This window comes from Scomber scombrus, chromosome 18 (assembly GCF_963691925.1).
Source record: "Scomber scombrus chromosome 18, fScoSco1.1, whole genome shotgun sequence".
Classification (NCBI taxonomy): Eukaryota; Metazoa; Chordata; class Actinopteri; order Scombriformes; family Scombridae; genus Scomber; species Scomber scombrus.
The window spans coordinates 9,960,771-9,974,882 of NC_084987.1; the positions used below are offsets into that span (position 1 = coordinate 9,960,771).

At 36.9% G+C, this 14,112-nt stretch overlaps 1 protein-coding gene and 1 non-coding gene across 2 annotated transcripts; one reads left to right on the plus strand and one right to left on the minus strand.

Annotated features, from left to right (window-relative positions):
* The first annotated feature begins 977 nt into the window (after positions 1 to 977).
* On the plus strand, positions 978 to 1,049 carry trnat-cgu (transfer RNA threonine (anticodon CGU)). Its single transcript has one exon. It is a non-coding gene; the product is annotated as a tRNA-Thr (tRNA).
* Positions 1,050 to 7,494: 6,445 nt separating this feature from the next.
* Positions 7,495 to 10,345, minus strand: pla2g10 (phospholipase A2 group X). The gene is made up of 4 exons (XM_062439504.1): positions 10,309 to 10,345; positions 9,022 to 9,190; positions 8,232 to 8,338; positions 7,495 to 7,643 (listed from the first exon to the last, which is right to left on the minus strand). Exons 1-4 carry the CDS (start codon positions 10,343 to 10,345, stop codon positions 7,495 to 7,497), a joined length of 462 nt encoding a protein of 153 aa, XP_062295488.1.
* Between the last annotated feature and the right edge of the window lie 3,767 nt (positions 10,346 to 14,112).

A 14,112-nucleotide genomic window follows, 5' to 3' on the forward strand; every position in this document is an offset into this window, starting at 1 on the left:
TTGTTCAATAAGCCAACTCTGAACAAAATATGTTGACAGCTAGAGCACAGATTACCTTTACATTTAGTTGGGATATTGCAGGAATGATTTTGGGTGATTTTACTGACCTTTTCTCTATCAATCTCGGGCCCATACCATGACAGAATATGTCAGATGAGTATGCAGACTTGAGGACACTTGTGTTTTGTGTTTGATTAATACAATATTAAGGTAAATCTATCTATGGACAGTCAAATTTCCATAAAATCTCCACCACCAGCAGCCTTTGTGGACAATGTCAACAACGTGCATTCAACTTGTAACATGTACAGCTGGCAGCTTGCAGTCAGATTTGCAGGGCACTTTATGCTTAATGAGGCTTTTAATGACCCACTGGCTTTTTCTTTACAACCAACCTGAGAAGACTTCTTATATATTTACTTCCACTACTTCTTAAAGGTAAAAAAAAATAGCACAAACGATTGTTATGTTGTTCATCCCTAATTACACTTTTGTGTCGACTGTGCATTTAGGTCGGGCTACCTTTGAACTGGTTTGTCGCCCAATCAGTGCTGGACGTTCATTTTCACTTTAATTAGCTTTACAGAAAACACTTGAACCCTAATGTTGAACCAAAACAAAGTAAAGAGGACTGAGTAGCAGAGACTGAGGCAGGCTCACCTACTATGTGCTTCTTTGTTGTAGAAACATGAAGTACAATGGAGACCTCTGCATGTTAAAGGCTGCAATTGACTAGGCATATGTTGTTCAGCACACACGGTGGATAACAGCCTCCCCTTGTGGCCAAATTACAACAATGCATATTGGTGGATCATCTCAGTAGCTCTTTGTGTGTGTTGGTCGGAAAAGGAAGTGGAGCCTCGGCCGCATATAAAAGACAATATAAAGTATAATGTCACATTTTATATATATAATATCTATAGCATAGAGGCATTGCTGAAAGTTGAAATATTTACCCGGATGGCCTGATCAGCGCAGGCGCGGTGGCCAAGTGGTAAGGCGTCGGTCTCGTAAACCGAAGATCGCGGGTTCGAACCCCGTCCGTGCCTTTTGAACATATATTATATTAGTCATGTTTTAAATCAGTGATTCACAAACTTTTTCACGTCAAGTACCCTTAAAATGCCACAAATTAAGCCACAGACCTTCATATGCTATTTTATTATTATTTTATTATTTATTTAGTGTTAGATGTTTTATTACAGAAAGTGTAAAAAAAAATCATGATTAAAGTAGTTATACATTCTGTCATTGTGTAACTTATGGATGGAATTATGGTGGAAATAATGTATTCCTCTTTTTAATGGGGACCCCTTTGCATCCCCCCAAGGACCCCTGGGAGTCCACAGACTTTTCTTAAGAATCACTGGGGTAAATAGTATGTGCGGAAGTATAGTAGGTACATTAAAGGTAGTCCAGATTCTGTGTTGATCAAAACAACCCTGTTATTAGACTCATACAAACCGTATTGGAAAGGAAATGCTTATTTTAAGTAGATTGCATTTTTAGACTGTTAGATTACTTACTTGTAGAATTTCCTTTAATCATTTTAATGTAACTCATGATTAACTGGCTGTCTAACTGAGGGCCACTGGGGGCCAAACCAATTGAGCATGAGCCTGCATTGTGATGATGCATATATCAGCCAGTGCAGTCATCTCACTTAAAATACAACATACATTATGTCTCATTTAAAAATAAATGGAAATACATAGAAATTGCAGCCTGAAATATATAATGAGTGGACCTCAGTTGTGTTTAAAAATTGTTGTTTCACCTGCATTTATCTTCTAAGTGGATGTTTGCTTGTCTAACAGCTTGTGTTTGATTTTTTTTTAGACATTCAGCAAACACAGCTGAGCTTGATCAAATGTCACTGTTCCCAATATTGCATTAGGTCTCTTGTGCAAGTATGTTTTCACATCACATCATAGGGATGATTTCATCATAATCATGCACACTCAGCTGACACTGATGTAGCAGACTAGTGCAGTTTCCTGGGTAACGCTCCATGTTGCAGCATCAATGATTCATATCTAGTTCATGCTGCAGCGTATCATCACGTTCCATCTGTTCAAGTGACCCTTTGTAAACTGAGGTGTGATTATAGGAAGGAAACAATTTGAAATTGCTGCTGTGGCTTGCAAAAACCTTTAAACCAGTCCAACCTCCAGCTACAGTCACAATTGGAGGAAATGCTGCATTTAACATATAAATCTGTACCTTACTCAGTTTGAGCGAGGTCCAGATGGCAAAATTGCTGGTTCTAAAGTTGAATTGTCATAAAGGTGAAAAAAGACGCTGTATACGATGAGCAACTCTTTTATCAATGTAAACAAACCAAATGCATGGAAAGCATATTTTACACTTCCTTAGTTGATAATTTCATATTGTGATTAAGAGGTGTACGAATGTACAATTATTTTTCATGTGAACACAAAAGAATAGCTCATAAACATCATGCAGTCAAGGCCATTGTGATTGACATATATTAGTAAGCTGCAGTGCCAGCAGCTTGTTTCCATGGTAATCTGAATGATTTTTTTTAAAGTGTCAATAATGATATAAAACATTGATCCAATGACCTAAACAAATATTAGGAGAAAATATGAGGACTTTATTATTGTTGTCTACACGAAAAGATTTTCTGCTGCTGAGCTTAAAACATTTCCTGACATTGTTCTATTCACTTGTACCTGGTAAAAGAGAGGCCACTGGAGACAGGTTCAATTAGATTTTTAGTGTAAAAGTATACTGTATGTATACCTTCATAAGTGCAATGACACATTCTCACCTTAGTGGAAATGAGTGTGTCACATGAGGTTTCCTCCAACATTAGGAACACAATTATCAGCACCCTTCTAAATAGTTTTCACTCTCACAGCTTGTATTCAGATCCCAAATATAGCAACAGTATAAGTGTCTCTGTACTCTTTATGTTTTAGCGATCCTACCTCTACCCCACTTTTCCCTTATATCTTATTAGTCCAGGTGGGGGCTGTATGGTTCAATGTTTTCACATGCACCCTCATTGAAACGCTCTCACCCTTCCCTAAGCTGGTTATAGAGGCAGAATAAGAGCTGTCCTTCCCATTTTTAAACAACACACTGCAGGAAATGTGCAGTCCCAGCAAAACAACATATACCTTGGAGGAAAATTGGAGGTAATTGGCCAGATGGGGTCACTAAGATACAATTCGTCACCTCAGTCTTCATCCTTAAAAGAAGTATATTCACATATGTCTCATCCTTTCCCTTAAGGCCCTCAGTTTAATTCCTGGTTGCTGAAATCTGAAATCCTTTTCTTGAACAATTGATACATTGCTGTATAATCACACACCTGTCTGAATCCTGATAGATGATGCTCACATCATACTGTGTGCAAGACTTTCATGTATCAGCATTTTGTACATTCAGATGTAGAAGGATAATATTGTTGCTTTATTTGTTGTTCTTTACCTGAACTTTGTCAAATAATTAGTAGGCTTGTGATCATCACTTAAATTATAAAAACGCACATATAAATCTCTATTTATAATTACATTTACTCATTTGTACAATACTTTTAATCTCCTTTCATTTCTCCTCTGCCACCTGCAAATAAAAAGCGTCTTCAAACAAAACAAACAAAAAAATAAGAAGAAAAAAAGGAGGAGGAGGATGACTAAAGAGTCTGCAACATACAGTATATTGGCAGCATGTCCAAGTCTGCTCTGGGCTCCATTCACATTGATTTTTGTGCTTGTGTAGGCAGTCATATTTTGAATTCAAAGGAGTTATTTTCACACAGTAAATGCAAAGGTTTGAAACCCTTCCAGATCATGTATGCTATTGTATTTTAGTTGTCATTCTCTTTTATATAATCAAAAATACATCAGCAGAACAAATAATCCCTTTACACAGCATGTCCAACAAGGCATATGGATCAAATGCTAGTATTGAAGTCATACTTTGTTCTGCACATGGTTGTTTATGTTTGTAGATTTTTAATCCAAGACTTCATTGTGTGCTATCTGGCTCTTAGCTGGGGAGACAAACAGTTGATTAAAGAATGCAATTAGCGTTGAACACGTTCTGTCAGCTCATCCGGCAGGGATTAAAGAATGTGCTCATTCTTTGTGGCATCCACGCTGTCATGCGTATGTAGGATAGGGGAACAACATTACCTCAAACGCATGGTTTCTTCGAGTGCCATAATGCTCCACAAATGTTAGTATGAGGTCAGTTGAGCCATTTTTAACCAGACTTTGTGTGTCACTTGCAGCCAAAATCAACTGCTGCGGCTGCTTGTAACTGTGAAGTAACACTGGCAAAATTGTAAGGCAAAATCTCACAAGTGAAACTTGAAATTAACTGCAACTTTAGAGTTCTGACAATGTAGCATTTAAGATGCAGTTCCCATGGCTCACAAAGCTCCTCACTAAAACACTAAAAAACAAAGTAAAGTGATCCTATTGATCCTCAGCAAGCAATGAGGGGGAAAGGCCAAGCATTCAGGCATCTACAGGCAGGGGTGCCGCCAGGGATTTTCGGCCCCATGAAAAGATATCACATTGGGCCCCACCGCCACACACATAGGCCACCCCAAACTTGCGCAACTGCTGTAACCACACCTCTACCTGTGCAGGTTTGCAACTCTATTGTAGGCCAATACTAACTGTGCAATATTTACTGAAATTGAGCTGTGAAAATATAACACAGTGTATATTAATGCAACATTAGGCATACAGTGGAATTCACTAAATGATGGAAGACCGATATGTAACATTATCCTGTTTTACTGTGGACAAAACTTAGCTAACAGGTTCATTTCAATCACTCATGGACTAGACCCACCTTTTTATGGGTGGCATATTGTCACCCTTTCATTTCTCTCCCTTGTCTTTCTTTTCTTTGTGTTCGTTTTTACAACCATGATTGTGTTTTGTGAAGCTGTTAGGACATTATGCTGGTGTTGAACTTCTCACTTGTAATTCAATGCTAGTAAGTGGACCACGTGAACCATTTCATGTAAATAGAGGGGGATGTTTAGGCAATACAGAGGCTTTGGAAGTTTGGATGGTTCATTTTTTTCCCAGAAACAAGAAAAATAAAGGCACAGACTGTGTGATGATGGTATTTGGCAATAAGACATACGACAGGTGAGGGATCATCAACAAAGTCAAGAGCTGAAATCCTTGACATGCTACTTCAAGGCAGCAGCAACAGAAGAGATGAGTGTGCTGCCAGAGTACAGCTCTGAGGAGAAACCTCATCAACCTTCACAGGCAGCAGGGAGAAGAAAGGACCAGGATGCAGGTTCACCAGACAGCTGGCTGGCCAGAAATGAAATTGAAACATGATGCACTGAAAAAACCAAAAAAACATTTAGAGATGTACTATTCATCAAACTGAATTCTAGACACTAACAACCCAGAAAGAGATGTCAGCCTCAGCACAATAGTCAAGCAACCTTTATGACATTACAGAAAACAATGTTTTTGCTTCAGAAATACAGACAGTTTTACACAGTAAGAAATGCAAAATGAATGAGGATCTTCTAACTGCTTTTCAGTTTCTGATTTCATGAACTCAAACAGCTGCTGTAGTGACTCATACTGCAATTTTCTTGCAAATGTTTAGACAATTTTAGCACTGCAAAAAAAATAAGTACCTGCTTTCTACTTGTATGTAGTATATAAAACAGAATATTTACATAGTTATAGCAAAGTTAAAAATACTTTAAATAATATTATTAAATCATACATTGTAAAACATTAGAGCAAGTAGAGCAAAAATTAAAACATTAGAGCAACAGTTTAATGGAAGTACCACAAAATTGATTTCCTTTTCATTCATTAATGTTGGAAGAAAATATATCTGGATCCATCCACATGGTGGATATGACTTTCCATAACTTAGGTTAACTTTAGGTGGAAGGTGAAGGATACAATTGGGCAAGTGTTTCTGGGCCATGACCCAGATAGTTATTTCCAGTCCTGGAGTTTGGACGCTGAACCACAGCACCATCTACCATTTCAGTCCACACATGAGCTGTGCACTCATTCAACAAAGAAACTGTTTTTCCTCTGTGAACTAATGGACAAAGCTTAGGAGTGTAATAGCTCACCAGCAGTAACATCTGGCAGAGGGCTTTGTTTACTGTGATTACAGCCACAGTGTTGATGGTGTTTAATGGGTGTATGTGGCTTTTGACTTGAACCAATTTAATCTGAAGGAGGTTCCCAAACCCAAAACCAACTGCGGTGGACCAAAATAGAATAATTTACAACAAGCAAAACCACAGTCAGAAAACTTTGTTTCTATTGAACTCAATGCAGAAATTATTATCTTTCCTTTTAAACATATTTAATGACATCAGTGATGATTATTAAGAATAAACTATGCCATTGTTTAAGTGTAATCAATGCAATATTTAGTGGATGGTGCATTTAATCAATGCAGTTTTCAAAGAATATTGCACCACCTACAGGCAGATTTATATACTTCACACATTGAAGACCAGGCAATGTGCGGCTGGTTTGATGACATTATTTTTCTTTAGAGGCTTGCCCTGGCTCAAAGGTCACATTTGGTTTTCTTCTGAGAAGAAAAGAGAGAGCAAATACTTCACTGTGGATCAGCCAATAAGATTGAAGACTCGACAGATGCCCATACATCACTAACTCACATTCCTTAAGGGTATACGAGATCACTTAATAGCTATTTATTGAGTCTAAGTTAAACTGTACACTTCATGGGAAAGTTTTTTTCAGCACAATGGTGTGATGCTATCAAAGCTTTAAAAGGAAATGAACACTTAAGAGAATTCAGAAATAACATTGACAATGCTGCTGAATTATTTCATACATGGGTTTGGGGTAAAAGAAGTACAAAAGCTGTGTCACAGCAGGTTTTAAATAGAAAAGCAGGAAAACCTCAGTTTGCCTATTAGCTCGCAGAGTTTCCAAATAGCTTCAAAAGAAAAAAACCAATGAATGAAGTGTAGTGAAAAATATTTCCAGAACGCAGGGAGGCAACTTCAGAGTTATAAGGCAGACACTCCCTGTGCAAATAACAGTACTGTTGTAAGAACCGGCTATGTGATCTTTACCTTACTGATTTAATTTAATCTTCTTGTGTTTCGTCTGAGGAATACACAAGTTGCCCTTCTATTGTGTTAATGCAAGGCAGATATAATCACCATCACTACCTTCCAGGCAGACACCTAACAGAAATTAAGTGCTCATTTACGGTCAAGTCGTTTCAAGTTTTAACAGTAGTTTTTTTGTTTTTTGTTTTATATTTGATATAAGGGTATCTGTAAAAACACACCTCATTATGTCCTATTACATTTGATAAAAGTCCTGATAATAACATAAATTAAACAGCTTTAAAAAAAAAAAAACCCACAAGATTTGGTTTCCTCAACTATTTTACATTTCTGCCATTACCATTACTACTGTAACATGTATTTACAAAAAGCATATATGACATGCACATGCATTTATTGTGTCAGTAAATATTACACATTGGATGTTCGTAACCACAGAGGAAATCTGGCCATAAGGCATATTTCCGGATGAAAGGTGCTTTTCTCAAACATTTGGCAGCGTCTCTGTCACACTTGCACAGCAGCTTTTCACATTTGTCCTTCAAATCATCTGCAATGAAGAACATAAACATCTTCTCTCAGTTATAAGCTGAAAAGAGGATTTTCGCTAAATATGCATGCTTTTTAGTTGTTCCCATCATTAGTGGTTGTTGCAAAATCTTGGTTGTTACTGCTACAGACAACTCCAGCTTTAATCATTTTCCTTCTGAATGGTTAATTTGGTGCTTATTCTTCTAAGAATGAGAGAAATCTGGCCACTGAAGTGAAAGACACAAATAAACAGTTATCGCAGTTATTGTGAAGTAATTTTACATTGATTTATATAAAGAAAATAAACAACCCACTGTTGACAGCGCTTAAGTGCTTTTATTAAGGCTGTTGCTATTTATAAATGTAATTACTGTGTGTTAAAGGAGACTTAAAATACCATTAAATATAGGTTATAAACATCCAGTACTTTCCCTCTAATCAGCTGTCTGCATACTGTTTTCATAAGCACCATGCTAGTATTTGTTGATTACACACAGCCTAATGTATGTGTCACATTTATGTTTACCCCTGAAGGTGTGTTATGTAGGTAAAAAAGCATGATGATGATCTAAAAAAAAAAAACATATGTAGATTAAAAATGCAATACCACATTCAGCTTTCTTGTCATCACATGTCCACTTATACTGGTCTGTTTTGGTATGGCAGCCAAGAAGTTCAGCTTCTCCGTAACAGCAGTCGTGCCTGTGGCAGCACCTACATACAGAATTAAGACGATTAACAGCATCAAAGATGTGTTGATTTCAAGTCAGCAGCACTCAGAACTTAGTTTTGACTAGACAGAGTTAAGAAAGCAAAATAGGTGGATAGTCACAGAGCTGTGGTTTCAGTTGCACCACAGCTATTTTAAAGGCAGGGCAGGATCACCACACAATTCTGAGAGACAGATAGTTAGAAGTTAACTGGTTTTGAGGGGGCTCGAAATTTTGTGGCGAAGGAGGAAAAGAAGGAGTTGGCAATTAGGAGCTGGGTGTGGAATTTTTGGACCTCTTTTGAACTATTGTACCCATTGGACCATGTGAGTCTGGTGAATTTGGGCATCATTCTCTCCTTCCATCCCGTCGCACAGCATTTGCGGTTCAGTCGACTCATTCATCAACAGAATTGCTGTGTACACAAGGATGTAGGATGACTGAGAAGAACCGGAATCATTATGTGTACACCACAGAAGGCTAAACACCTCAAGTGGATGCTGAATGATATCCTTTGCACCACATAATGTTTAGGTGGGTCCTATATAGAGTGTCAATGGCATTGGACATTTTTGTCCATATCTGTGATATTTTCAGAAAAAGAAAAAAAAAGCAGGTTTGACATTGAGTTGTATTTTTCTGTCAGATTCAAGAGGAGTGTGATTAAAGCTCTGGTTGGTGCCTCACCAGTCTGCCTTGTCTCTGGGCCAGCCTTGACCACCCAGTCCGCAGTAGCATCCATACATCATGTAAGCCAAAGCAGATCTTCCGGTGCTGCATTTGATGGCTCCTGCCAGCTCGAGTAGTCCTCTTTTAGTCCGCTGGGACTTGCGTGTTGCCGCAGAGGCCATGGCCACTGCAAGAGCAATAAACAACAAAAGAGGTGAAACAAACTCATTTCTCTTCTTCATTTCTCCTCAAGAATCAGCTTTCTCACACTAATACATATTGTTTAGTACCCACTGTCCACTAATTTTTGTCTCAGGATTTTTGATTTATAGTGGGTGGACCCAGAAGGCATAATTGTCACAAAATTAAACATAAAACCCTTTACAAAGACAATGACTATTGTCTCGTGTTACTGTACATTGCAAAGTGTTCCTTTTCATCGCCGATATGCATGTATGAAATCCTTTTATAACAGCTTCTTTTGTGTTTGTATCCTCAGTATCAGTGAGACCAGACAAACAGGTTGTTGCCAAGCCATCTGAATTTTGTGAAAATATACACAAGCCATGATCCATACACACAGATTTAAATATCTTATGACATTTATGCACAGGAAGCTTTTCAAAAGTCAGATTCATAAAGTTGAAGTTGGAAATATAGTATATGCAAAATTAACAACATTTATTGATGTTGGGTTATTTATTTGTGAAATTGTATTACATCTCTGTTAATTTTGGTTGGTACTCATTCACGTCTTACTTATTTCTGATTCTTGTTTTTATTTGTGGATCAAGACACACACAATTGCCTCCAGTAAGGGAACTAATTTCTATCTGCACTATCCCATCATGTCAAGTCTGAACCTGGTTGAGGTGTTCAGGCATTCATGAGGTGTTGTGTGTGAGTAAAGTCAATCAAGCGTCAATCATCTGAGTCCTACTCACTAGTGTACAGAGTGTTCTGTGGGTTTCAGGTGTTGTACATTTATACTAATTGGTTCATATTTGTTTGTGGATTGGAAAAATGCACCCACAAATTGTAATACACATACATAAATCTTTTTTTTTAAATTGCGGGTTAAGAAACATGCATTTGTCACCAGTGTAGAGGTAATATATTTCCCTCCATAATGCTGTAGTTTGTTCTCACTTGCTCCCTTAGAATAACATTTTGACTGGATCACTGTGCAAATAAGTAGTTTCCCCTCAAGGCTGTAACCTGCAATAACTCCCGCTGTGTTCTTAGAATAACTATTGGATTTGTTCACCAGATATAACTCCACTTCAAAGTGAATTATCAACTTACCAGATAAAAGGAAAAGTATCCGGTAAAACGCAGTCATGGCACGTAACAGGCAGCTGAACTCCACAGAAAGTGTTGTTTGCTTCAAGTCTGTGAGCGTATGACTGGGAAGCTTTTTTTAGATGCTGTTTGAATAATCTCCTGAGCATCACCATTGGCCAAAGGCTAATCCAATGTTGGCAAAACTGTGCTCCCCCTGGAGGAAACAACCTGGAGGTGTTTTGTGCTTCTTCACAGGTCTTTGGGATTAGTATTTATGCGTTTGTGTGTAGCATTTCCAGGATGAAGGATGAAAAATTGTGTTTTCTAGTAGATATGAGACATTTTGGAGCTTTAAAAGAACAAATATACACTGCAACAAATGAAAAGACATGAGATAGAGTCACTCTTTTAAGATGTTTCATTTATGTATTTACAACTTCTTGCTTAAATCTAATATTCATTCTGTGTTTAGGATTGAAGCATCAGATAAAGAACTAAGTAAAGGTTTCTGACTCTTTTATTGGACTGTACATAACAGGCAAGAAGACAGACAACTAATTAAACACTATAGAGACGAGTTATTGTAGATGATGATGGTTTTAATGCTGGATTAATGTTTAATACATCATAATCAAGTCATTTTAAGCTTTCTGGATGTCCTATATTCATTAAATTGGAACAAAATAGATATGGAAAATGCATTAAATATAAAGAACACACTGTCTCACACTGTAAAACACAGTTAATCTACACAAATTTGAGCTGCAGAGCTAATTCATGTAATTTAGCTACTGTAATCAACACAATATACGGTTCCAGTTTCTCGCAACAATTACAGCCAGTCTTGATAATTATAGTAAATACACTCTAATAATATAGTTTTTCCTGAGATCTACCCATGACTCGCATCCCTCTTGTTCCCCTTGTGGATACACATATCAGTGGGGTGAACAGAAAAGGCCGTCTCTCCATAAAAGAAACACTCAAGACACACTGTAGCTATCATTATTGTCAGCATGATTTACTGAGCAGCACTCTGCTTGTCTACGTTTAACAGCTGAGATGTTTTAGTTGACAAATTGCAGACCTAATCTGAAAATGGTATATTGTTTCATATCTTTACTTTTCATCTTTTTATTATGTTTTCAGAGTGTGTATATTTCCAGCTGTCACACTGGACACCTTTTTCATTTATATTGTGGTAATGTCAGGGAATCTAAATCATAAAAGACACACACTTTAGGTTTTGATAAGAGGGGGCACTTTCTTTTTTCTTTTTTTTGTGAGCAATTCCTTAGTGATGCCTCTGCTCAATGTATGATAAGCGCCTCCTCCTGGCAGTTATTATATCTGCCAAGAAGACTGTACTGCATGAGCAGACACATCCCTTGATCCCTGCGTATCTGATTGTTTTGAGCCCAATCTTCCCACTGCCACATACAATATAACCATCATATCGTGCTGAACACACCTGACTGAAACATGTAACTGCAATGAAACAACATAAACGGTGAATATGTACCAAATGTGCAATAGACTGATGTTATCAAAAAGCAAAGACATGTTTGATACTGGTTTTCTCAACATTAGTGTCCTGTAAAGCAGCAGGTGAGATAAGGCATGAAGGTTAGACTGCTTCAGAAAAGATTCAAGAATACGTTTTCAGATTAAATGAAAGAAACTCAAACTAGAAAACAGGCCTGAAGAAAGTCTAATATGGATGAAGATTATGTCAAGATCAAAAGCCTCCTTCCTGATTTTGATTGAAGAAAAAAACTGTGCGTGCTGGAAAAGAAATCTCTTAAGACAAACAAACTTTACAAAACACTAAACTGATCCTGTGCTGCTGACGTTCAAACCACTGACAGAACTCTGAAAACTGTTGCTTTCATTTTGGCATAATAGATTTGACATTTCACACTTAACATAAAAATCAAAGAAACCTTTTTTGTGGTACCAGAGGATAATTAGCGCTGTGTTAGAGATGTTTGAACTGTTTGTCATCAGTCCAGCTGAGAGTGTATGGATGAACTCTCCCTGAATGAGAATCAGACAGTTGCTCCGACCTAATTTTGGGAAAGAAAAAGAAATCAGAAGATGATGAAAAGTAAGATGAAGCTTAGTAGTTGGCTGTCTGCCTCCTCAAACAGATCTGTATCTTTTTTATATCTTATCGGGCTTGTTATGGTGAATTTTATACAAGCGAATGCAGACCTGATTTATGCATGATAAAATAAATATGAACAGAAGAAATTACAGATAAAGAAATAAGAGAAAAGGAAAATCGGTTAGACTTGCTCAAGAAATAAGAGAGGGTTGTCATTCTGATACTAATATTACCTCTGTAATAGTACAGATAGTAACCGTTAAAGTTAAAAATTGTTTTTAGGCTTCATGAATGTGCAAATTAAAAGAAACTATCCTCATTTAACACAGAATTCAATATGTCTTCTTCCTTATGAACACATAATAACTGCATTTATCTATGTTATAGTTTGTGCAGCAGACTAAAAAAAAAATCTCATTAACATCTAATTAAATTATTCTATGTGGGATCCATCTGGAGCTCATTTAAGGACCCTTGGCTGTCACTACAACCTCTACTTTGTTAATTAAAGTTTCACATTTACTGGAGGAACAGCTCTGAGAGGTTTGGTGTTTTTATCAATTCAAAGAAGAAACAAATTCCCTGCCAGATGAAAGATTTAAACAGAGGAGAGCTGAGGGTGAGGGGGATTTTCATGCCTCAGGCTTAATGGTCTGAACTGTTTGTGCTTTACAGAATTGGTTGAAGAGAGGTAAACAGGGTGTCTTTTAATCTATTATTGTATGTATATATTATATTCATACTGGAACATATATATATATATATATATTTTTTTTTAATGCCTCAAGGACAGACAAGGTATGAAATCCTTGGTATGGATGATGAAGCTTTCCATATAAATTAATGTAAATATTCAAATGTACACAGAAGAGGGAAAATCAGTCATCTAGCTCACTTACTATAATATAATATTATGATCAATCATTAAAATCTTATATTGATTAGAGAACTGACTTTAAGCTCCACATGCAGCCAGCTATAAAAAAACACATATACTCAGGTACTGTACTTGACTACTAATCATATGTTTTGAGTTTACACCCAAAACATATGATTAGTTTATAAAATATGGTCAACTGTTATAGATTAAACAAACCAACAGTATGTGAAGTTTAAAGCAGCTCCTCTTCCATCTGCAACAACATGAACATGCTGCTTACACCGTAATGCATCAGAAATAATAAACTGATGAACTGATAATGACAGAAACTGATAATGCTGCCTAATTTATCACATTTGTGCTGCATAATGAGCACTTGGATATGTTTGGTTATGCTTTTAGTTTAGCTGATAATACTTACAAGCTATTTTTAGAATATTTTAATTATTATTTTTACATTGTGCAATGCTTAATTGCAAAGGATCTGAACACTTCCTCCACCGCTGGCTGTCAGTCAGCTTGTACCCACACAGGTTTGATTCTCATACTATTATGTATAACTGCAGTTTATTTTTATTAGCTTGTTTATTTAAGTACACATGACTCAACACACATCCAAGCAGGATGTACAGTCACCTGTCACTCCATTATGTACAGCTGCGCAATGCAAACAGCTCTGACATAAATACTACATTTTCGAAGCTTATACATTTTCAGATTTTGTTGACATTGTCAGACAGCTGATAATTCTACTTAATTTTATTACTGTATGAGAAATAAGAAATGATCTCCCTTATAAATCATGCCAGTATCCACGGTAACAGCTGAACTTAGATTT

Bases quoted from the DNA above. Each gene is read 5' to 3' on its own strand.
- pla2g10 (XM_062439504.1), bottom strand. From the start codon at position 10,345: ATGACTGCGTTTTACCGGATACTTTTCCTTTTATCTG. The intron at 8,339-9,021 runs GTGAGGCACCAA...TTCTGTATGTAG, and splicing joins CCCAGAGACAAGGCAGACTG to GTGCTGCCACAGGCACGACT. The intron at 7,644-8,231 runs GTATTGCATTTT...TCTTCATTGCAG, and splicing joins TGACAAGAAAGCTGAATGTG to ATGATTTGAAGGACAAATGT.